Here is a 25,144-nt window from a genome sequence, read left to right on the forward strand (position 1 = left end):
CAAAGGGCGGGGGGGGGGTGAGATGGGAGGCACATGGGGGGGGAGAGAGACCCTAGTCTGCATCAGGTCCTAGCCCCCCCCGCCATCCCCTCCCCCAGTTCTGCAGACTTCTCAGCACAGAGCCCGAAGTCCAGCACCCATCATCTGTCACCCCCACCCCGGTGTCCCCAGGGCTGCAGCGTGGCGCGGGGGGGCTCCAATCCAAACCCACCCGCCTTTCCCCAGCCGCTAGCACCGCGCCCCGGGGGGTGGGGGTGGGCACCGGGATGGGACGGGACCCTACCTCGGGCAGGGCGAACTGCTGCTGATCAAGAACAACTAGCCCCTGCAGCAGGAGCGGCTACCACCGCAAGCCACGCTGGGAAAGGGGGCACCCGGCTAGGCCAGGGCTCTACATGTAAATGGCAACAATAGAGAACTGGAGAGCTCTAGGGGAGGGGGGGGGGAGAAGCCTTCGAAGAACAACACCCAGAATCTCACAGGCCTGAGGAAAGCCAGATCCAGAGCTGACCCTGTTTCTATTCGTTTTTTTTTATTACTCTTCCCGACAGTATGTCCGCATTGTTATAATTTTGCAAAATGCACAGCAACTAATTAAGTCAAGCAGCCCCCTTGCCTTTGTGGAGGGTGCTGTTTCTTTGCATCTGAATGGTGGGGTTTGGTAAATCCTCGACTCTGTTTGGGAGGGATTGTTCCCAGCTCAGGGTTAATGAAGTGGGAAAGGAGTCTCTCAGAGCAGCATGCAAACAAAACTCCCCCATGCAACAAACCCAGTCCAAAATCCTACATGGATTGACTTAAACCCAGGGGATAAGTGCTTTAAATTAATCTCATTGAATAAGAATGAGGCCAAACAACACTCTTTAAAATCATATTAAAAATCTATCAAAGGACAACTTGCACTGGGTGTGCTTTTCATTTTGTGAGAGTGAAGGCAGAGAGAATACAGCAACCTTCCTTACATTTACACAGCAGGAATGTAAATCAAAGACATTCTCTAATATTTAATTGTCTTTGTACCTCCTAGCAGATTCCACCTCTTACGTTAATGAAGTACAAGGCTTCCCTACAAGTTTAGAATGGCAATATTTAAATTTGTTTTGCTAATTCCCACCTGGAAGACACTGGAAACCTCCATGGTAAAGTGAATTTTAACCAGCATTTTAAAATATTAACTAGCACGTGTTTGTGGTAAAATTACTGCAGTAGAAGAAACCAAGGCGACAGTCCAAAAGAAATATCAAGCTTAGCGAATAGTAACTGACCAAACTCGAGTCCTTCTGGTAAAGAAAGTGGAGAGATGTTGAAGTTTAGAGCTGTTTCTTTAAGGGAGCTTTAACAGTCACAGTAAAAGAGAGTTTATTTTTCAAAATCACAATTTAGTGAAAACATCACACTGAGTATATGCCCTTTATAATAATGAAGTATATTTCCAACGTAAATAGCACCTTCTGCAAGAGGATCCCAAAGTAATTTGAAACTATTAAAACATTTCACCTCACTCTACCTTGCTGAGGTAGGGTATTATTGTCATTTTACAAATGGGGAAACTGAGGCACTGGGCAGGGGAAGAGATTGGCCAAAGGAGTCAGAGAGCAAGTTTGTGTCAGGGATAGACATAAAATTCAGCAGCTTTAAGTCTTAGTTCTGTGCTTTAGCCACAAGACTATCTTTCCCCAATATAGTGAAAATTGGAATGCAACGGTCCTCAGGACAGTACCTGTTTTATTACTAGCTGTTTGGACGTCTTGCCAAGTGCAGCTGTGATCCTGGGCTCTACTCTAAAGCAAAGAATAAAAACCCTGGAGAATTCTTAGTGGAATTAAATCTGGTGCAATGGCTTTAAAACAAAAAATTATTGAAATCAAATGCTGGATGACACGTATCAGTCATGTGAAAGAAACCATCTACAAGACTACAACTGTTCTAGTCCAAGGCTTATTTTTCCCCAAGGGTCAAGATTTTCCTTGACAAACATTTCATTAACGTGTTGCTTTCTGTTCACAGTTTGGGTTCTGAAACATCAACAAATGAGTACAATTGTCCAGCCTACTATAAAATGCAATCTAGGTTCCAAGCACAGAAAGGATCTTTTGTCCAACTTTGTGGTCCATCTTCATTCTTTGCTCTTTTGGTTTGAAGGGAGCTGTCTGCGGTAGGAATGGATGACAGGGGGGCTAACCCCAGCTCTCATTTAGAACGTGGTAAATCTGAAGCAACTCCATTAAAGTCAGAATTACTCTGCATTCCAGCCACTCTGTGTTTACACTGTATCAGCAGTGATTCAATTAACAGCATATACATGCCAGTGGATTGCTAGTCTGTTCCTTTCTCAATGCAGGGACTGTCAATGATCCTTTCTAACAGTTGACTTCAGGTGTAAACAGGTGCAATCATTGTGTCAAATGCTGGAACAAGATCACAGCCTGAGTGGTCAGGCAGCAGCGAGGGATTCTCTGCAGAGGCTGAAGGAATACCCTACTCCCCTCCATTCCATACCACAGATCAGCAGAATCATCACTCTGCAGCAGCTCTCCATCAAAGGTATTTATAAGGCACTATTACCTTAGCGTCTAAGCACTGAAGAAAATTATGCTGAAGCACGAGTCCAGAACAAATGGTGTTTTTCTCTCTGCTCCCCTGGGTTACAGAGGAATGAGAATTTGGATGGGCAGGGACGTTTTGCTGTTTTAATTACAGGCATTGTGCCTGGGGAAAGGTTTTATGGCAAAGGTGTGTCTTCAGCTTGGATTTGAACATGCTCAGCCTGATCGCCTCTGGAAAGGGAGCCCCAGGTAAAGCCTTACCACCAACACCACCTCCCCCTTCCAGCATCTGAGAGGTGAAATCTGGGGCATTTCAAATACCTGAGCAGTGTAGCTGTCTTGGAGGGTCTCAAAGGCAGTCTCTGCCAGACCAAGGCCCCAACCCAAAGGTACATGAAGAGAAGAACATTGAATTCTCTTCTGAAGCGAATGGGGAGTCAGTGGAGATCAAAAGCACCCACAGGATGATGCACCAACTTCAGTTTTCTGGGAATGGTTCCACTTAGTCTCTGGGAGAGCAGAATTGCAAGTCTGCTCCAAATGTGCAGCACAACTGTACCAGTCCCACCCAGGCAGGACCCTTTCTAACCTTGAAAGGAGAGTAGGATCTGGTACCTTATTATTGGTAAAGCACAAACGGTGTTCTTGGCCCTATGCCAGGCAAAGATGTGGTCACTGCCCCATGGATCTTACAATCTAAATAAACATGAGTCCAAAGATATAAGCAAGAAGGTGCATGAGCGTTTTTTAGAGTGAGAATTCCAGGCTCCATCCACACACCAGGAATAGAACTCCTTCACTGTAAGGGTATATATGAATGGAAATCTGAAGTGTAGCATATCAGAACAGGTAGGATTAACTGAAAACTAAAACCAAGAGGCTTTATTATTTTTAAACCCAAACTCTGCTCTGAAATCAAACTAAATGTCAATTGGACAATAAAGGCACCCTTTAAAATTTAAAAAACAGACAAATACACAGTAGAATTATGCTGAGGTTTTTACACAACGAGATAGAATATCTATACCAAGAGCAACACTCAGATACTGATTTATGTTAAATGTGGTTTAAATTTAGGTAAAATTAGCTAAAGCTGCTACATGTGATAAACTAGATCAGTATACAGATTCTGGGACAGACAATGCAATCATTTGGGGTGCATAGGTGTAACCGAGAGCAGAATTTAGCTATATATAAACCCACTCATAAATCCAGAGGTTTGCAGAAGGGACCTCAAGATCATGATCAGATAAATGTTTGACTTTTCTTTAAATATACATCTATTTCCTTTAGCATTTTTTCTGATGATCACCCCCACCTTCCTTCCCAGAATCACTCAGCATTAATCCACAGCTATCAACTAAAGGACGGTAAGGCTCACAGAGAAAGGTATACAGGTAAAAAACCTTAATCGCTCACTGTTCCATCAAGCCCAGGACATGCCCCAATAAAGAGAGTGAGATTTCCTAATGTCTGACTGAGGTGCTGGCAGATCTTTGGTATTAGTATTATAAATTCACCAACAGTCTCTATTAATTCTCATATGACAGTCATCTTGGAGAAGGTCATACTTCCCCCCTCTTCATGCACAGGATCAATTCTCCCCAAGCTTACACTTTTTGCATCACACTATGAGTCATTTTCAGCCTCAGGTTATTTTTTAAACCCATCCCCTTTCCCCTCCCCCAAATATCAGGAGGGTGGTTTCTTTATTTAATTTTGATCTAATGAATCCTGATTACGCTCTGACTCTCTGCCCTTCACTTTATTTTACATTGGAGCATTTTTTTTCACATTCTTCTTTCTCAAAAACTACTGCTTTAAAACCAGGAAGTTACTGTTCAGTGATCACCCAGGAGGGAGGAGGGAAGAATTGTTCTGATTCTCAAGAGTTACACTCACTTGCCCAAATAAATACTTTTGGACTGATTGCTCCCCTTCTGCAACACGGGACACACCTCACTGTTACTCTGCAGCGTGTGTCATCACTTATCTCAGTGCCAAGGGGATATCATGCTGATTCGGGTACATTTTAAGCCCACTTTGCCCTGCTGTGAATTCTGTTTCATATGTGTTCTTATACCACCCTCCTTGCTGTTCTATCTGAGCCCCTTATGGTAGTGCATTAGGCGACATGACTAACATCTGTCATGTGTAGTTTGTTCTCTCTCTCTCATCCTCTCCCCGGGGGAGAACTGTGTGCAGTGGAGCGCTCTGTTTTGGTAGGGTTTGTGTTTTGGTTGGAGTTTATTTTGTTTGTGTGTGTGTGTGTGTTGGCTGTGTGTTTTTCTTAGAGAAGGCAGACTGACGGAGTGAGCCTTGCACTCAGAGTGGAAGATGGTGAAGTTTGCAAAGGTCCGTAGTTTCAGTGGGGAACTCATTCTACAGTCTCAGACTAGGCCTTGAGAAAGTGCCATCTCCTGTACAGAATGACGATCTAATGGAATCCTGGCCCGACTGACATTACTGGGAGTTTTGCCATTGACTTCAAAAGGGCTAGGATTTATTCCAAGTGCCAGGCAATCATGAATGGGCCCAATCACAGCCTCTCTCCGATCACACCACAAAGAACTCCCAGGAGTCCCCCCCCTCCTGGGTTCTGAGGAGGAATAAAATAAATAAAAGAAGGAAGAAAGTCCAGCTTTTGGGTCTTTCCACTTCAAAGGCAAACAGAGGAACACAAGGAGACAAATCAATTAGCCTAGAATATGCTCCTGAAAAGGCGAAGAAAATAAATAAATAAGCTTGACCGATGCAAGGGACAGCTAAAGTCGATGTGCTTTTCAGAATGAGCAATAAAGCGCGCTACAAAATAATGGTATCGTTAAGTGTTAGAAATGTTCCTCACAGACTTTTCTGTGCTGACAAGCAAGACGTATTACATGTGACTAAATCATGAAGGATTCGGGGACAAATCCTACCTCGACGTTTTGCCCGAGAGAGGCGTAGGGAATGGAGCATTTGTCTATTTACACACAATCTTGTTCCCAAATGACGGGGAGTTTTGCCATTCATTTCAATGCCATTTGGATCTAGCCCAAGCTCCACAGTTTGCTCAGGTCAGGCGAAGGCTTGGATACTAGCTAATCTCAGAATAAACAACTAAGATAGTAACATCCCGGCACTACTTCAGCTTTCTCTGTTAAAAAAACCCAAACAACTGGTTCCTATAGGCCTTTTAAACATCATAATCGCCCCAATGACCTCAGCTCCTATCTTAACCTATTTGATGGTTATTTTATTTTTTGGTGGTTGCACATTTCCCTCTACACTTCATTTGACTGCTCCACATTTTCTTTACAAAAACAATGGTCATGGTTTAAAACAGCAAAACTTAGACACTTTGTGCATCTTCATGAAGCTGAATTTATTTGCAATGGAGCAATCTCGACTGAGAACAGAACATGTTTGATTTCGGCTCTATTCAGGTCTTCTGGGGGCTCAGCTCTCTGAGGGTTTAGCCTTTTAAAAATTCTCTGTTAAATTCTGGTGCACCTCTGATTGTGTTGCATGCCTTCTGCCCCATGCATTCTCCAGAACTAGTTTCTGCAGCAAAGGGATGGAAACTCCCAGTTCAGCTCAGCATTTTCTTGTTGCCAGGTTTCCCGTGTCCTTTCTTTCTCTTGACCTTGGATACACCAGAGTCCATCCCACTAGAGTATTCAGATCGCAAGATTTCAGCAAGGCGGCGTTTGCCTTGAGTTTTCCTGCGAAGGTCAGGCCTGGAAAGAAGAGAGCAAAGAGAAGGGGGTTAGATTTCTTTTCTTTTGAAATCCAGTTTGGTGGGTGACTTATTCTACAGCTGCAGAGGTGACAATCGTGCATTAGCACAAGTATAGCTTCCTCTCCTTGATGCCTGTTTTGAAATTCTGTCTCATGCAGAATTGGATATTGCTGTGACAGTTTTTCATAAAAGTGGCAAAATATCATGCCATTTTTAAAAGGGAGTCTTTGTTCTGAACAAATGCTCTGGTGGGGGGGTAGGCGCTGACGGCTGAAGTGTGTGACACAGCAGTTTGCAAATAAAAAAACCCAGCCTTAAGACACTGAGCAATGAAAACATTTTATAACAGAACTAAACCCTGTGCTAAAAAAACCCACCCCAATCCAAGACAATCTTTTCTGCCTGTAGCCCGCAAACAACACACACATCTCGTAGGGTTTTGTGGCAGATATGGCAATTTCCTGCAATATCCTGGAAAAACTTTATTGAACTAAATCTGAGTATCTTTGGAGTCCACTGCATGAAATACAAAGGTTCTGTATTATTGGGGGCCTGGCTGATCAAAGGACCACACTGAACAATACAGCAGACAAGAATGGTCTTTTGGGGCAATATGTATGAAGTGGGTTTCCTGAGAAATATCTAGGGGGAGGTGACTAAAAATTCCTGGCCTCCTCCCCAGGTATGCCAAAACCCACCCTTTTGAAGCTATGCCCCAAGGAAGGGACCATATGATGATCTATTCCTAGAATTGGAAGATCAAGTTGCATAAGGGAAAAGTATGCATAGGTGTGCTTGTTATGAACTTGTAAACACAAGGGTTTGAAGGATTGATTCCTACCAGAGCACCTGCAGGAGTTGGCGGGCAGGGTGATCTTGAGTAAGTAAGTTTATTAGGCTCTTTTATGCTTTTAAAATGTTTTCTCTCTGATTCTTTCACCTTAAGAATACATGTGCTTGCTTAGAAAGACCTGTGTGCTAACGTATACATGTGGGCAATTATGCCACTTATAGCCTCTGAAGAAAGAGTCACCGATGCTGGCCTGTTTACACACACTGGCTTGCGGGCAATAACACAGTATAGGCACGGAATTGTGCAGCCTGGAAATACCCCAGCCAGGAAGAAGAGAAATGCAGGTCTCTACCCAAGAGAGGTGATGGCTGATGAACCAGATCACTGAGGGGTAAGACAGGTACAGTTGCCTGGAACTCTGACAGCTTCTGCACCAGCGACTGTTGCAAAGGCGACTGTATTCTGACTGGCTGCTACATTCCAAAACGGATCTGCTAGTGGTTCTATAGGCTCTGCCACTGTCCTGCTCTATGACCTTGGGCAAGTCACCTCCCCTCTTGGGGCTTCTGTTTATCCTCCCAGCCTTTAGCTGTCTTGTCTGTTTAGAGTGTAAGTTCTTCAGGGCAGGAGCTATCACTCACTATGTATCTGGACAGTGCCTAGCATAGTGAAGCCCCTGCTGTGGTAGGTGCCTGTAGGTGCTAGAGTGATATAACTAATAAATAGTAATAACAGATCTCAAAGCCCATTGCAAAGCAGGTAAGAATGTATCTGCTCCTCTACAGGAGGTGATGGTATACAACAGAAACCCTGCGCATACTCTGGCAGTGATACTCATTTATATACAGGGGTATACATTAGACTAGAGCCTTAGAAACCATAGTCGTTCAGTCTTGCATTTTGTGTTATGCTATCTTCCAAGTGCCAGGTCATTTAGCAGAGTGGGAAACTGAGGTACAGAGGTGAAATGACTCACCCAAAGTCACGTAATGAGTTGGGGAAAAGCCAGGAATAGAACCGAGGAGTCTTAGCATGCAGTCACCTACTTTTACTCAGGCAGTAACTTTAGTCACCGTTTACTTATTTAGGTGAGTTTCTCAACATATGATGAAGTTTCTGATTGACACTTTCATTGCATCTCCAAGCACTTACTACAGTAATTTGAGTATTACTGGGCAACAGATAAGTTTACTTAACCACACAGAACTATTTGCTGCTGAGGACAAGTAACCTACCAGTAGCCGCCAGGCTGAATTTCAGCTCAGCAGGGAGGTTGTACAGCACTTTATTATCAATCAGGTGAAATCACTGCCCAATTAGTAAATCAATACCCCCTGCTACAGTGATCAGCTGTAGAGGGAGAGGGGGGGAATGGGAATGCAGGAGAGAAGAGGCTGCTTCCTGTAACCAGTGCCACAAATCGATGGAGCTGTGCTGTAGAACCTACACTAATCATTAAGAAAAATACAGCACTGCTGTTGTCGGGACCCTATTTAAAGAAGAGGAAGAGCCATAGGCAGTAGTAATAATCTATAGCAATAGTAAATTTGGAAGGTCAGGATCACCGGGCCAGATTCTGATCTCAGTTTCACCAGAGTAAATCCGGAAACTCCACTGACTTCCAAGTTACTGCAGATCGCTAGGGTCTCATCTACAAGAATAACAGCATCCAGATGACCACAGTGAGGAAGGATGGCTTTGTGGTTATGACACTGGGCTGTGGGCTCAGACCTGGATTCAGTCCTTGACTCTGCCACAGACTCCCTGTGCAATGCTGGGCAAATCACTTTATTTCACTGTGCCTCAGCTCCCGCAGCTGCAAAACAGGGACGATAATACGCCCCCTGTCACTCCACACCCTGTTGTACAGCTACATTCATGAAGGTTTGTGGTGCCCCCAGATACTATGGTGAGGGGCTCTGCAGAAAGGCTCACAACTGCATAACACATTTGTAGTAGATACAGAACCTGTGTTCCCATAACTGGGGGACTGTCCAAGGTTTCTTTCTGTGACCCAGCACCTAGACATGACAGGCTCTTGAGCCCTAACCAGGACATATCATGATGGGCAGAGAAATCCACAGCCTGTTAAATTCCTCCTTCCAGAACAGCCATTCCAAAAGCAGCCATCCGCGTTCGAGGTAGAGTTCTGCAAACCCAGGTAACTTAGGGGCACTGGTAGGAACAGGTTTCTCAACACACAGACCTATCCCGATTCTCTGAAATGCCAAGATTTTAGCACAATTCAGAGAGGAGGGGCAAACATTTAAATGGATTAAAAAACCTCTTCCTCTCTTTCATTAGATGGAGTAAAATGTGTAAGGGTCAGAAAATGTCATAGTTCAGGGCACAAGATAGACACTAAGTGTTGGGGGTTAGGAAGAAACTTCCTCTATAAGCAAGTCAGTCCATTAGCTGTTCATTATGGGGTTCCTTGTACTGTCTTCTGAAGCATTTGGACCTGGCTGCTGTCAGAGGCAGGATGCTGTTCAAGATGGACCGTGGGCCTGGTCTAGTCTGACAATTCCTATGTTCCTACTGTATCTGATCTTCGCGGCGTTTGGACTCTGGCCAAGAATCACCTAAAGCAATCTTGGATCGGAGGCACTAATTGGGACAGATGTCAAGAGCTCGTTCCATCGACTTTTCAGAGGCATAGTTACACCCTGATTTCCAGTGCCAGGCCGGTTAAAGGTCTAAGCATTGCTCTGGGCTACATAGCTAGGAACTTGGCACCCTCTACCCAGAGACAGCCCTGGTTCCTGTTCTTTCTTGTCAGACATCTAGAAGATGGTTTTAGTGTTGCCAGGTGATAGGTAAGATCAAAGTCCCTCTGGAGTCCCTCTAATCATGTCATTAAGAGGGTGGGGACAAAGCTGTGTTTGTGCAGTGGGGCAGGGGTGGAGGGACAAGGAGGGGGGAGAGAGAGAGAAGTCCATAATTGTGTGGTGTCATTTGGGGAATAAACCTCCACACTGGTAGGTATAAGAGACCACACTTAAAACTGCCTGTGCACACCTGTAATTAAATTGTAGCCTTGGAGAACAGGGCACCAGGAGCCTCTGAAGAGAGATAATTATGGGAGCAGAGGAAATGGCCTAAAATGGTTTGTTTTATCCTGAGCAAAGATGAAGGTGGCCGGATGCGGCCAGTTTTCAAAAGAGGAAAAAGCTCAGCACTCCAGGGGATACAATAAGCCAGAGTCATTTGACGCACACTAAGTATAATAGGCGATTCCCACATCACTCTGAATACAAAACCAGGCTAGTATCCAGAGGGGTTTATCAGTGTAAGAAGCTGGCAGCCAGGTCAACCTCATACACCCCCTGCCCCCGACATTTCTGAAGTCTCTGTAAAGTGCCCAGTGCTGGAGTGTGAATTCAGGAGGACATCCCCGTCCCTACATCTTGGTTTCCCTTTTCAAATGAGAGAGAGATAATGTAGAACTGACACAACAGAAAATAAATGGAAAAGTTGCGGGGCCTTTGGAGGAAAAATAGACAAGAGAAAAAAACACACTAGATTTGAAAATTTTCTTCCCAGTATTCATCACTCTTAAAAATAACAGTTTCCTCCCATCCCCACCTTGACCCACAATGCGAGAGTCACCACCCCCCAGAATGCTACCTCCATGCAGGCGGTCAGGCAGCTCCTAAATGAACAACAACCTCTCCTCCCCTCAAAGCAAAATCCAATGCCTGTTCCTGGACTCGTATCTTCCAAGCACCATCCTTCAGCCTAGCTGCTCTGAAGCCTGTAGTACCATTGCTTGGTGCAAGAAATATAACCCCTACTTTGAGCACCCCAGCAGACCGTACCAGGCATGAATCATCACTTTCACACTGTCTTGGGCATTTGATGGCTTTGCAAGTGGACTGGATTCAAATGTTTATCACCTTCTGGACTCCAAGGCCACTGATGGTAAAATGCAGAGGGAAAGGAAAACTAGGGAAACATCCAACAGAAATGAGTTGTGACACAGCCAAGATCCAAAACAAGACTAGTGCTGCTGACGCTTTGCACCAAACCAAGTTTCGGAATATTTCAGCAGCTGCTGAGACCTTCTGGACAACTGAGAGGAAGAAACAGGAGTGAGATGGGCACAGGAGAGTGGGGAGAACACCCAGAAACTGTTCTGCTTCTCTATAATTTCTGCTTTTATCTGCCCATTTGAAGCAATCATCTGCTCCTGAGATTTGTTCTCAGTCTCCAAGTCATAAGAGTCACCTGTGACATCAGAAGGTAGAAAAAAATATGTAATTGAGTCAGTCAGTCTTGGGAATTCAACAAGAGAATTAAGATGACGCGAGTCTAAAGAAGAATGTTTCCCCCCGCCCCCAATGTTCTCCATGATGCGTTGTTTCTCATTCCCAATCAAGGCTTTGGCTGTTTCAAACACAAGATAAAAAGCGAATACCAAACTGAACAGAGATTTCACTGCTACTGTTCTAAAGATTCCCCCCAGTTTAAAGAATCAGTATTGTTTTGCACAACAGAGAGAACAATTCTCAGAAGAGCTGCCACTGTGCTCCCTGAGAGACATCCACCATGATGGAGTCACCTGGAACACCATGACAACATGCACACCTCTTCTGGGTTTAGAGCCTTCTGATTTATGGTGCAACCCTCTTTAATCAAGAAGTGTTCCGGGAATGTAAAGGATTTAGAGAAATGACAGAGGAGCTGAAGTCCAAATGCTGGTGTCCGGGGGACATGACTGTGATGAAGATAAGAGAACATTTTGGGTGTTCAGAATTCAGTTAACTGGGGTCCTATTGGAAACACAGTAATGGATGGATAAAATTAAAACAAGAGAGGGAAAAATACTTTAAGAGAGGTTTGCAAAGGGTTGTCATTTTATTGTGTTTTTTTTTTTTAATTATGGTAACATCAACAATATGCTCAACTGTCTTCTTCACTGTATAGCTAGCAGTGGTTCTCAACCTATTTACCATTGTGGGCCATATATGCAGCTCTCTATCGTTATATGGGGTACATCCACATAATATATATACATACACACACACACACATATATATATATACACACACACACACACACACACTACCTGTACGGCCCTGAGGATGTCACATGGGCCGCAGCTGTGTGCTGATTGGGTTGGAAATGGACCGCGAGCCATGGGTTGAGAACCACTAGTCTAGGAGAATCTAGCACAATTTAGCCCTGATTCTTGACAGAGAATGCTAGACGCTACTACTGCTGTCCATTTACTCACTGGAACACACAATTCCTGCTCCCAAAATACTTACTAATCTAGAAATAAATTTATAATCTAAGATTATAATTTTGGGGTGTGATTTTCAAAAGAGCTAAAATGAAGCACAAGTCCCATGGGACGGAATGAGACTTGTGCTCTCAAACCTACTAGGCATTTTTGAAAATCCCACTGTCGCTTTCTACAGCCGTCTTCTGATACCATGAACTCAGTGGCACATTAGCTCCAGAGTTTGCTTTGCTCTCACTGAACCATGGAGTAGTAAATTCTGAAGTGACTTAGTGTTCCCTATTTGGCTCTAAAATTTGTGCATCAAAGTCCTGAATATCTAACAGAGAAGGCTACTTCTGTCAGATTCAATTTGCTAGAATATGCAAAATATGCTCATGGTTTGAGAATATCAAACAAACATTCATTGTTGGAAAGGACTAAGAGAGAGAGAGAAAAAAAAAATCTGAAGCTATCCGTAATTTTCACACTAACATTTTAACATGCTATGTTTCACTGATACTTTTATTTAATTGAAGAACTGTGCAGAACGCTCATCTCTGATTCAAAAACCCCTAGATGCTGGATTAGTTGAAGGGCACATATTTGGGAGAATACTCTTGTTCCTGGGCCATAATGAGAAATCTGGTAACTCCAAGAAATCCTTCTGATAATGTCTTTATCACCTCTTAACTGTGAATAAGCTCACTCTCAGTGATCTTCCTTCAACTTGTTCAGCACTGCCTGCTCTTTCTTTGTCTTGAGCTGTGTGAAATCCTGGTGCAATGCAATGCAACAAGTCACAATGACCTTTAACCAACACATGTAAGTTGTAGCAACCCAAGAAGTTCCCAGAATTGCTCCAGGTTTAGAAAGTGTATCAAGTTCTGATGCACAGACTTAGAACTCATGGTGTGTCTTTGGAGAAGAACTGAGCGGACTGTATAATTTATCAGAGAACATTTCAATGTGGATCATGCCATCAATCTGCTTGACAGCATCTCCAACAGCTAATTCCATCCTGCAGCTGAACTTCTGCCAGGCAACAGGGCTGGGATACCTCTGGGCCAAGGCTGTTGCAACACCTGCTTTTTCTACCTATCATGTTGGATGAGCCATCTGCAGCCAAGGCAACCCAGGCTTTTTTGGGCAAAGAATTCATCACTGATACTGCTCTCCTTTCGACAAGTCAACAGATGGCCTACGTACAACGTCATCAGCTGATGCAAAGAAGCTTGGTAAGATACAGGGAAAATATCATTGGATCACACTGAGTATCGATTGTCGTTCTGCTGCAGAAAACGTTAACCAACAAAGAACCCAACCTTCGAATTATCTAGGTTGATCACACTATAGCTGTACATAAGAGAACTGACAGATCCCTCACTTATCAACCATCCCTTATTCTTCTCCTTATGGAGACAGAATGAAAAATGCCACTGGAGAGCTGTTCACCACACAGAACCCTGGCCTCTGTCTACTCACTCCCTTGGCCTAACAGGCAGGAGAGACTCTTCAAACAGAGAGAGGTGTTCAGTGGGTCATTGCAATTTTTTGGCTCCACCTGCTTGCCTTAGAACACTGCAAAGCTAAAAGATGGAGCAAAGATTCTGTATTGCGGCTTTGGTGGGATAAGACAGGCATTCAAAGAGCACCTCCTCTGCATCGCATGCATATGATGATTATAAAGCATACTCTGCTTTCAGGACAAAACTTCTGCTAGCATCATGATGCTGGTAAGAAGGACTTGCCTGTTTTGCTTGAAATACCGTGCGGAATGACTGTGCATTAGTCTCTATTGACTAGCTCCTCTCCCACCGGCCATTCCTCCTGCATTTTTTGGATCAACTTTGAATTTCTGAGTCTGGTTCCAGCCCTTCTCTTGTATCTTACATTTGGTCCTGTTTGCCTTTCTGCAGAGCAGACAGTCGATCAACCAAACTGAGAGAAATCCCTCAATGGGCAAAACTCCAGATTTGCCTTTGACTAATTAAGTGATATTAAGGAAGCTGTAAATGCCACACACAAATTGGCAGGCAAGCTGCTTCTAATGATTAGATTATTGCTTCGTAGCAAGGCTGCAGCTGTATCTTCCTATGAGAGCCCTTTTGTTAAAGGAGCCAGTCTTTTCAAGGTTGTCAATGCCAAGGAAAAGTTCAAAGGTGGCACGCCAAGGATACCAAAAAAAAAAAAAAAGGTCCCAGTTTGCATCCCATTCTGCTCCCCAATACCTGGGTGTGGGCGCACTGTCTAGCGATCAGGAGAAGGATATGACTTGGGGTATAATGTATCGCTCCAAGGAGAGTTAGTATAACTGACCACTATGTAGTCCATGTCAAAGTGCTCATCAGATGAACATGCATAGCAACACCACTACTTAGAGGAGGGGAGCTAGAGGAGAGACCGGCTGATCAATGTTCCACAGCAACGGTGATGTACATGGGCACAGGCATTTTCACCCGTGTCTCATCTAATTCTGAGAAGGCTTTCATGACACTGTGGTACAAAACACCTGAGCCCTGTCTGTGCTAATGCTTTAATCTCTGGTGGCACAGGTACAGATGCAGCATAGCTGAGAAACAGGTACTCATTCTTCTAATGTAGACAAAGCCAAATGGCCCAAACCACTGACGTGCTGAACACCCAGAGCTCACTTTGAAGTCACTGGGAGTGGAGGGAACTGAGCACCCCACCCAGTCTGGGCCCTTAGTGGGGAAGGAAAATGTAACAGACCAACTCGCCATCCAACTGGCCAGCGTGGTAGGCACCTTACAGACCTGCTAGTCTGACCTTTGCACTAAAAAGCTTGTCATCTAAAGAAGAACTTTTAAACCTTTCTACCTACCTAGCTACTTAGACAGCCCCATTGTAATACCTGGGTGCATCAAATTCATGAATGCATTTATCCTCACATCACCTCTATGAGGGATTATTATCTTCATGTTACTGATGGGGAACGGGGACACAGAGAGATGATGTGACTTGATTTAGCAAATTGAACTCTGGTCTCTGGAACCACAGCCCAGTGCCTTAACTACAAGGCCATACCTCTTCCCTTTCCCTGAAGCAACAATTAATGGACACTGCCAAAGGCCCTGGTGATGACATTTTGCTCACAGTGTTTTAGAACCATTAATTAAATTAAGCCTCATAAAGATCCCTATGAGGCAGGCAACACAGACTAGTGGGCTGATCGGGTAAGTCCTATGTTCTTTATAACTCTTCATTTGTTACTCTATGCTCTGTTCCTTATTTTAACACCCCCTTTTCTCCCCTCCCAGAAAAGAGACAATATTCAAATATCAGCCTTTAATGTTAAATGGAATCATTGTAATTGACTTAGAAGTTGGTGGTGCCCACGATTTTTTTGTACTTTTGTAACTGAAAAATGACTTCAGAGGAGCAGAGAATTCCCAGTCCATCTTGGCAATCAAGCAGCAGCACTCCCCATCCTGATTATCCCACGTACAGTCCCTCACACAGAGAAAATAACTGGATGGATCTGGAACAGCATTCAGGCACAAAGGAACATGGGAACTGCCAGCCTGGATCAGACCCGAGGTCCATTTAGTTCGATGTATAGTCTCATACAGTGGCCAGCACCAGCTGCTTCAGAAGAAGGTATAAGAACCCCTCAATAGGCAGATGGGATGTAATCTGCCCCCATCCCTCATCAAGGTCTCATCAGATCCCTAACAGAGACTGGCTTAACCCTAAAGTGTTAGGTATTTTCCCCTTCCAAAACTTTTTTTTTTTTGGTTGCATTAATTATAACAACTCTAGCTATTCCTATTAACTATATAAACAGCCAATCCTTCTTTCAATCTTGGTAAGTTTGTGACCTCAATGACATCACGTGGCAAAGAGTTTCATCATCTCTGACAGGAGAGAACACTGCCAACTCCTCCTATACTTCTAAATAAATGCTGCATTTCACCTTCCAAGAAAATCCTGAGTATTATTTTAATACAACATGCTATCTTCAGAATGAAGTCTTGCAAAGAATGGTATTGTTAAGGGGCTATTCAGTTTATACCAAATGGTTTATGAAGAGTACTAGCAAGTGTAAGACACAGAGAAAACAAATGTGTGTATTCAGGATAAAAAGAGCATGATACAGCATATCAGCATTTACAACAAAACGAACACCTGGCTGCCATGTTGTCAGTTTTTGGCTTTTCTACCTGGTCTCTCTAAGGTGATTAAGGAAGGATGTTTGGAAAAAATGAAAAAAACCCTTGTCTTTGTCCATTTAATGACCCTCTCCCCTTCACTTTATTTCTCTATTTCTTTCTTTTTCTCTGGGCTGTTTGTTCTTTATTCTCCATGCAGGTGGTGAGAGATGGGACTTTGGTTTGCAGACTACTGAAAAGATATCGGGTGTTTGGACACAATGTGTAATTACCATACGACAACCAATGCCTGCAGTATCACATGATAAACACTATGAAAAAGAAAGTCTGTTCAATGGCTGTGCTGCTATTATTTCAAGCCTGTATTTTACAAGCAATTAAAAAAAATCAAAGGCAAAATTCTGATTTCAGTTACACCAGTGTAAATCCAGAGTAACGCTACAGAAATTAAGTGTTTCTTTGGATTTACATTAATGTAACAGAGAGCAGAAATTAAACCTATATTCACTACTCTTTTCACTATAAATTCTAATACAGCCTCTCTCTCGCATGCACACAAAGAGAAAGTTAATTAAAAAACAAGGTTCTGCAGAACAGCAATTGTTGTACAGGGCAACTCTGGTTATTTTGTGGAGTCTTTATTTTCCAGCTGCCCCAAGTTTTGAAATCTGGAGTCTGAGCCATGACCGGCCTGTGCAAAGCCTGCTCACTTTCCCTGACCTGCAATTATACAAATCCATGAGCACATGAGCGTTCAAGTCACTCTTACGCCATTTGTTCTAACGCCCCCCCACTGCCTCATGCTACCTACTGTATCTTCAGCCGGTCTATACTCTAACGGGATGGGAGGCTTGGGGAGGAGGAATGCCACCTAAAGAGGCACACAACAACAGAAAAAGTAGCTGTAACAGAGTAGCAACATCACAGGAACAGAGAGATGCATTGTCAGGGGCCGAGTAATCCTGTGACACACTGCTGTCAGTCATCACTTGGCTCCCCGCTGGGCCAGCAAGACATCAAAGCCCGCCCCATACCATCTTACATGCTCTTTATCGGCTAAGCAGGCTATTCTTCCCTAAATAAAGCCCTGTTAAATCCCTGGCTCACAAGGGCATTCCTGTCCTGTTGCCCATCTGCTGGCGAGGGTCAGTTGAAGCAGGAGGCAGAGCCCCGGCCTATCCCCGGTGGCCCGGTGGCTTCTCAAAGCGAGGACAATGCTGTCTCCAACTTTTTTTTTCCCTCTCCCCACCATCTCCTTCCCCTCCCCCCTTGCTTTTTCCAGTGTCTGTGCATAAGCTGGAGATGACACAGGCCTACAAACCATTATGTGGAGTAGTACTTTAAATGAACGGCAAACACTTGCTAATATGAGTTTGCAGCAACCATTACACAGAAAGAGTCCAACAGACATTTATTAACGAGAAGAGACTTTCTTCCTTTTAAACACAGCTACCATTTAGTGGCAAGCGATTACTGGGAGCGAGTCCTCTGCTGTGGCTCCTGAGCAGGACCGTGGCGCCAATATTTCCTCCTTTCCAAGCGGAAAGGCCTTCATTTGTCTGGGATCAACTGGAAACACCAACGGTCTGATTTTCAGAGATGCCAAGCACCCGCAACACTGCAAGTTAATGAGAGCTATAGGGGCTCAGCGCTGCTGACAACCAAGCCCTCTGTGGCTCAGGTTGGTCACACAAGAACTGAGACAGTCCAAATTAGGCCCTGTCTACACACAAAAGTTGTACCACTTCAGCTATACTGGTATGAATCCTCTAGTGTGGATGCAGCAACACTGGTATAAAAGGAGCTTATAGCTTATGCCTGTAAGGAAAGGGAAATAAGCTATTAAAGGCACCTTTGCACCAGTCTAACTTAAGTGCTCAGTAGGGCATAAGTAGAACCATAAAACAGTTTGGAAAAAAAAAAATCACTCCTCTAACCAACATAAATATACCAGCACAAGAACTGTGTACAGACCGGGCCTTTCTGGGAAGAACAGGCTTTGTGTATGGCAGACAGCAGGGGTAGGAATGCATAAAGCACTGGATGAGCCAGAGCTGCCTGGGTCTGATCAAACACAAATTGCAGCCAGCTCTCTAAAAAGCAGGGGTGGCTGATCCATCTTTCCCCAGTCTGGCAGACAAATTCAACCTTCACCAGCAAACCCAGGAGGCTTCTTCAGCCCAGTCTGCGTTACAGGATGAATCCGCAACTAAACCCAGAGCCAACGCAACAGGTCTGTGCAACTCTGGATTTGCTGACAAACAACTATCAGTCTATTTATTAACAATGAGTCATTTGGACTGATTCAAACTCGCTGAAAGTCTGGAGTGTTTAAAGCCCTGGTTGTAGTTTAACCACTAAGCCTTGTCTATACCAGGCTTTTCCTTAACTTCCCAAAGTTGCATTGGCACCAATGAGGCACTGTCCATGGTAGGAACAGTGAGATTGCTAGTGTAACGGTAAAGGAGCAAATCCTGAAAGAAGGTGAACTGAGGAAGTGCAGATGCAGGACACCTCTGGGGATCTGGCCCAAGAACATTGTTAGCTGTAAGTGACAAGTAACATTTTGTGATCATCAGATTTATAAAGTACTTTACAAATATTAATTAAGCCTCACAACCGTCTCACCAGCATCATCCTCATTTTACCAGCGATGACACGGAGAAGATAAGGTCAACATTTTCAAATCTGGGGGGCTAGATTCTCAGCTGGTGTAAATGGGCATAACTCCCAAGGCTTCCTATGATACTGGGCCTATTTACACCAGCTAGGCGTCTGGCCCTGGGTGCCTAAAGTCAGACACCTAAATTCGTGTGAAACCACTTCAGCAGCCTGATTTTCAGAGCCCAAGTCACTGGGTATTGTGAGTACTCAGAACCTCGGACAATCAGCCCCGTTGTTTATGTGCCTAACGTTGGAAATGTGAGTTTGGTGACACACCCAAGGCTGCAGAATAGCAGATAAGGGAACAGAACAGCTAGGAGTTCTGAATTCCATTCTTCTGCTTTGACAATGACAATGTGTTACTTAGACTGCAGTAGTGCTGAGAGGCCAGTAATGCTAAGTGCTATGCAAACATGTAGCAAGAAGATGGCCCCTGCCCAGAAGAGGTTACAGTCTAGGTTTAAGATGAGAGGCAGATATGACAAACAGATGACAGGAACGCGAGGTAACAGTGCGACAATAGTCATAAGCAACGGTCGCAGAACGCCTGCTGCCTAACCACCGTCAAGTGTTTTGTAGGTCTCGAAGGGTTCTATGGAGAGATGCCAGGGAGGATAATGTCTTGCAGATGCAGGGAGATCCTTGAATGCGTAAGGGACAGTGCATGGGGGAAAGCACCGACACTGCTTGCTGGGAAATCTGACAAATAGGCCATCAGTGTAGGCATCACCAGCAGAATGGAGGTGGGAGTTTACATTTCTGTAGCACAGAAGAGAGGATAAATGGGATGGGAATATGCCATGAAAACGCTTAGAAGTGAAGACCAGTCGTTAGTGCTTGATGCGGTGGAAAAAGGGGAGCCAGTGGAGGGCGCAAAGAGGGAGTGATATGGTCTCAAAGCAAGCCAGGAAGACCCTTTCTGCAGCAGCAACAGGGGGAGAGGAGGCTGCATTTGCCGAGGCCAGAGAGGAGGAGGTTGCAGTGGCTGAGCCGGGATATAAATGTTTGCTAATGCAGCCTCACTGCTAATGAACAAGAGAGTCACTTCTTAAAAAATTGAAAGTGAAAGCGTTCATCTCCTCACCATGCCTTCAATGCCAGTGCTTCCCTATCCAATGTAGAACACCAGCCACGAGAGACTACATTAAACTAGGTCGGTGAGATGCTACAGGAGAATTATTTCTGAACATGTGGGAAAACCATGGTCTCTGCTTCTGAATGCCCAGAGGGCCAACCTGGGAAGGTGTATTGTGGAACATAGTATTTGCACTGTATACAAAGTAACATGCAAAGCAAATCAATTGCTCTAAGCACCCCGCTGACTTTGGGATACTCTTCAGGAATCAGTTCAAGTGAAAACTATAATCTCTTGCAAACATTTAGAGTGAAGGGCCTTGTCCCAGAGAACATACTTCCAGGAGGGAGAAGGGGGTAGTGAGCCTCTGGAACAGTGGTTCTCAACCTGTGGCCCATGGGCTACTTGCAGCCCAATCAGCACAGACCTGCAGCCCATGTGACATCCTCAGAGCCATACAAGTAGTATCAGATGTGGCCTGCAATGGTAAATAAGTTGAGAACCACTGCTCTAGGAGGTGCTAGAGCATGGCAGCGGTGGGAGACCAAATAACTGTCAATGGGAGAGAAAGATTCCAAGTTGTGAAATTTGTCACGTTCTGCACTGTGTCCTGGAATGTTCACAGCATCCTTTGTACCCATTCCCTCTGCCTGTCTGCCCCTACAACTCCCGACACACACACTTCTGGCAGGTTCATTTCCTCCTCACATGAATTCTTCAAAGGGGGGAGAAAAAACTCCCAATCAAACCACGACCTTCCCGTTTAAAAGGCCAGCTGGAGATGGTGTTTTCACAGAGGTAAAAAGTGCCAGGAAAATAGAAATAAAACAACTGCAGAAAACTCAGAGCTACTGGGTGCAGAGTTGGTGATCCACATAGCATCTTCATGCTTCTAAACTGAACTCAGAAAAGGTGATATTTACTGCAAGCCAAAATACAAGGTAATTTAATTTGTTTTCTTTTTTTTTTTAAAGCCTGAGCGCCCACACAACCACCCAGTTCACCCGTGTTTACTAATAAAGCTAATCAAAATAACACTTAGGACTAATAAAGGCTTTGGGAAAATAAACTAATTAAGTATACACTGCAATTAGCATTGGGGAAAACTGAGGCACAGAGCAATCACATAACTTGCCTAATCAAACAAATCAGTATCACAGCCAGAATTTCCTGGCTCCCAGTCCTATGTTCAGGATCGTTAGATCAGCCAGAAGCATTGCTTGTATTTATGAGACTCGTTTGGTCAAACACTGTCCATGGCCCAGGCAGTTCGCCTCGGCGGCACGCCCACTCTCCCACATCAGGCTTCAAGGTCGCTCTCTTGTCCAGGTCTCATGTGCAGCAGTGACATTACAGTGGGCCAGGCGACACTGACACACATCCACAGACCAACCCCAGTTTTGCCAATGCCTTTTGGATCACACAGCAGAAGTGAATAGCTCTGTGTGGCGAACACCCAAGGATTTATTTCAGAATACAATCAGTTAATCTGAAAGGGGGAAGCATGTTCATTTAAAGAACTACATCAGAGAGGCAGAGATCCTAAGAGGCCAAATAAAACAGCACCTCTCTCCCCCTGCATGCTCATTAGCAGACTCATGGGGAAACATGCCACACGGCCACGCCTCAGTGCAGCTGAGCGCGGGGCAGATGTGACACGGTTAAGCCTTGTAGGCAGGTGTGTGTGTGTGTCTCCAAAGATGCTTGGCACAGGAATTCTGCCTCTTAACAACTGGCCAGAGGCACAGTGTATCGTCTACTCAATGTGGGCACTCAGTAGCACTCTCAGGTTATCTAACGGCCAAATGAAGTCCTCAGATGAGTTGCCCTCTGCTCAGAACAGGTAATGCTTTTCCTAAGAGCCACCCACTGTATCCCACGGCCTCGCGAGTGACTTTTGGGTAGCAAGTCATTCAACAGCCCAGGACCTCTCCATGACCCCAGATCCCAGCACAGCGTGTAAAAAGGAGGGTGGCTGTTATTAAAGCAGAAGTCAATAGGGCAAACAAAAAACGCGAGCCCTCTTGAAGCAGCTCTTTCCACTGCAAACAGAAGCTATCAGGCCTTTTTCTTTTCTCTCTCCTGGGGGAGGCTCCTGACTGATTGGGTGGTGGGACATTGTGTTGACAGTAGAAAGAGTGGACCCAGAGGGGCAGGTGGTTTATGCATCCTCGTCTCCATCTTTCTGTTCTTCAATTTATCCCAGTTTTCTCCCATTGTTTCTCAGCCCCGTTGGTAGAAAACATTCAAAGCAGGGGTCAAACGACATGCTCATGACGTGGCCCTGGCTCCAGAGAGCTGGATCTTCCTACCTTTTTGGTTGCAGTTTGGTTTTCTTTCCTGGACTGGCAGCCATGGAGGCGCTGAGGTTCTGAGGGGCATCTCTCAGCCCAAAGCTCTTGGCCACATGGCCCAGGTGGAGGGATTTGATGTGGAAGATGTGCTTCAGGGTCTTGGGGTAGGTGGTGTAGGAGCGAAGGAACGACTGCAGTGCTGTGAAGAACAGAGAGAGAGTTATGTTTTCCACCACATTCTGGATTTTTTTCTTAAACCTACACCATCCTGCCTGTTTCAGCTGAAAGGATGTTGCCGAGCCATTTGTGACAGCCTGGATATCAGCTCTAGGAATGGTTGGGATACTAAAAATACGTGAAGTATTAGTGCCCAATCCCGTGGGAGGAGGAAAGTTGTGAGGCGAGAGGTCGGGAGCAGAAAAGAAGTGACATGAAGATACACTAGATTTGCACAGGTCTGCTTCTTCTAAACGCTGCCCCCCTGTCCGACAGAGCGGTGGTCTTCAACCGGCTCAGGAACTGCGCTGGTGACCTTGTCCAGTAGAAGCTGAGAGAGGGGAGGTAGGAGGCAGAAGAAGACAGGAAGGCAGTGGGATGAAGAGAGGCAGAGAAGGGGTTGTGAGGAGGGTCAGGGGCAGACTCCTCCGGTACCAGCAACCAATAAATTCTTCGCCAGTCACCAGCTAGTCCCTTAGAAATACTTGAGAGACACATGGACTTTCCATTTCATCACCAGGCTGAGAACAGAGCTCACCTTTTAAAAGAGAAAAAAAAATCCAGTAGTATGTACATTTCCTTAGAGTCTTTATCCCTCTAATGACTTCCTCAGATGTTACTGCTCTAAGGACAAGCCTCATGAATAGCAACACTGCGAACCACACCGGTGGCTATCCCAGAATGCTAAGCGCACCCACACCTCAGGCTGCAGCTTTCTTTTCTGCTATTGGGACACTCTTTGACTGAGGCTCACTCCGTCTCCCAAAATCCCCTGCTCAGCTCACTAAATCTCCCATTCGCTGCTCCCATTCAGACCTGCACCGACAGCCCCTCTCAGTCCCTGACGGCAGCAAGCTCTAAACCCTAACCTCCCATGCCCTGGCTTGTTGAGCCACTGGACCAGCAAGTTTGCCCACAGCTTAAATCTAATCTCTCAGCAGCAGCAGGAGCTTGGAGTTTATGAACAGTAATAAAAATGTCATTTTAACAGCTCAGCTCCTGGAAGGACCCTGGGAATCCATCAAAGCTCTGTTTACTGAGTAAAGCGAACGCCTTTTCCCAATCGATGAGAAGAAACTCAGGTGAATCCTTCGCACCCCTCCCCTGATTTCCTATCGGGAGTCTTTTAGGGACATCTGAACAACTAAGGATCAGTATTTTCGGAGAGGATGCTTAACATTGCAAATGCCCAGTCTGCAGGAGGGGCCCTCGATAAGACACCAAGAGCAATAAGGGCCCAGCTTGAAAGCTCTCAAAATCCAAATGCTCCTGCTCTCTCTCTATAAGCTACTGGGTTAAATTCACTCCTGCTGTAAGGTGTAACTCCCATGAAAAATTCTACAGCAGCTGCACCCACTTACATCAGCTCAGAATCTGGCCCACCGGCTATTTCACTCTCATCAAAGCTATAAAGCCCCTTACAGCACTCAAAGTGCTTGGATCCCACGGATCTTGGGGAGCCAATCTTTTTGTAAGCAGCCTGTAATCAAACACTGGATGTTACAACTGACTAGGGTCAGAAAATGCAGAAAAGGGAAACAAATGCACTGCTGGCATGGTTTCCAGTGGATTGTCTGCCATGAAGGCAAAAGCCAGCTGCAATGTTAATTATTCATGATTCCTGGCTTGGAAGGGGAGGAAGAAGGGAAGCCAGTCAGTGATGGAAAATTTGCATATGCGGATAGCGGAACAGGAGATGGGGGGCAGGCAGCCCTAGGTCAAGACAAACAGTGGATGCATCATGTTTCAACATTTCATGACATTCTGTACGGATTTCCCCACAGCAGCCATCAAAAGTCATCAGCCCGTAGCTCAGCAACAAGAGTGCGTGTATAGAGTTACACTGTGCCGGCGCAGACATGGATCTGTTTTGTACAAGACTCAAGCCCATTCAGTTGTTTCCTTTTGTCACAGTATATTAGAGATAGCATGGTCTGGAGACATGAGCAGGGCACTAGGGCCCAGGATTATTGGATTCTATTCCCAGCCCTTCTGCTGACGCTGCATGACCACTTGTAAGTCATGGAACGGCTCTCGGCCTCAGTTTCCTCAGCTGTAAAATGGGGATAACTGGGGACACTCACTGGCGTGTCAAGAAGCCTAGTTGGTTAGGATCAAGAATTTGATCAGGGAGGAGGGTTTGGTAATGAGCTTTGAGATACTTGGTTAAAATCCATAAAAGTACTATAGCGTCAATCAAGCAGTTCACAGCAACACCCACGACAGCGAGGCTGGTTATTACATTTGGCAAATCTCTAGCACCTTCCATCCAAGGAGCTCAAAGTGCTTTAAAACATGAATGAATTAAGCCTCCCAGGCCTCCAGAGGAGGGAAGCAAGAATTTAAAGGTGAAAACGAGGCAGAGAGATACTCTATGACATGCCCAAGGTCAAAGCCAGGGCCAGAACCCGAGAATTCCCAGTTCCTTGCTCATCATCATCCTGATGCATGCCATTTGAAATTACAGATTAGGGC

The 25,144-nt window shown here is 45.0% G+C and overlaps 1 protein-coding gene across 2 annotated transcripts in view; it reads right to left on the reverse strand.

Annotated features, from left to right (window-relative positions):
- Positions 1–5,788: 5,788 nt before the first annotated feature.
- The window catches only part of DDX31 (DEAD-box helicase 31), a 68,720-nt gene continuing 49,364 nt past the window's right edge, over positions 5,789–25,144 (reverse strand). The window contains exons 19-20 of one of the 2 annotated variants that reach the window (XM_030535496.1): positions 22,472–22,652; positions 5,789–6,268 (exon numbers count right to left, since the gene is read on the reverse strand). In XM_030535496.1, coding sequence (XP_030391356.1) covers positions 6,121–6,268; positions 22,472–22,652 — 329 coding nt within the window. In that variant the 3' untranslated portion in view covers positions 5,789–6,120. The remainder of the gene's footprint in view (positions 6,269–22,471; positions 22,653–25,144) is intronic. The other variant, XM_030535497.1, reaches the window with a different exon arrangement.

The sequence above is a fragment of the Gopherus evgoodei genome, chromosome 16 (assembly GCF_007399415.2).
Source record: "Gopherus evgoodei ecotype Sinaloan lineage chromosome 16, rGopEvg1_v1.p, whole genome shotgun sequence".
Classification (NCBI taxonomy): domain Eukaryota; kingdom Metazoa; phylum Chordata; order Testudines; family Testudinidae; genus Gopherus; species Gopherus evgoodei.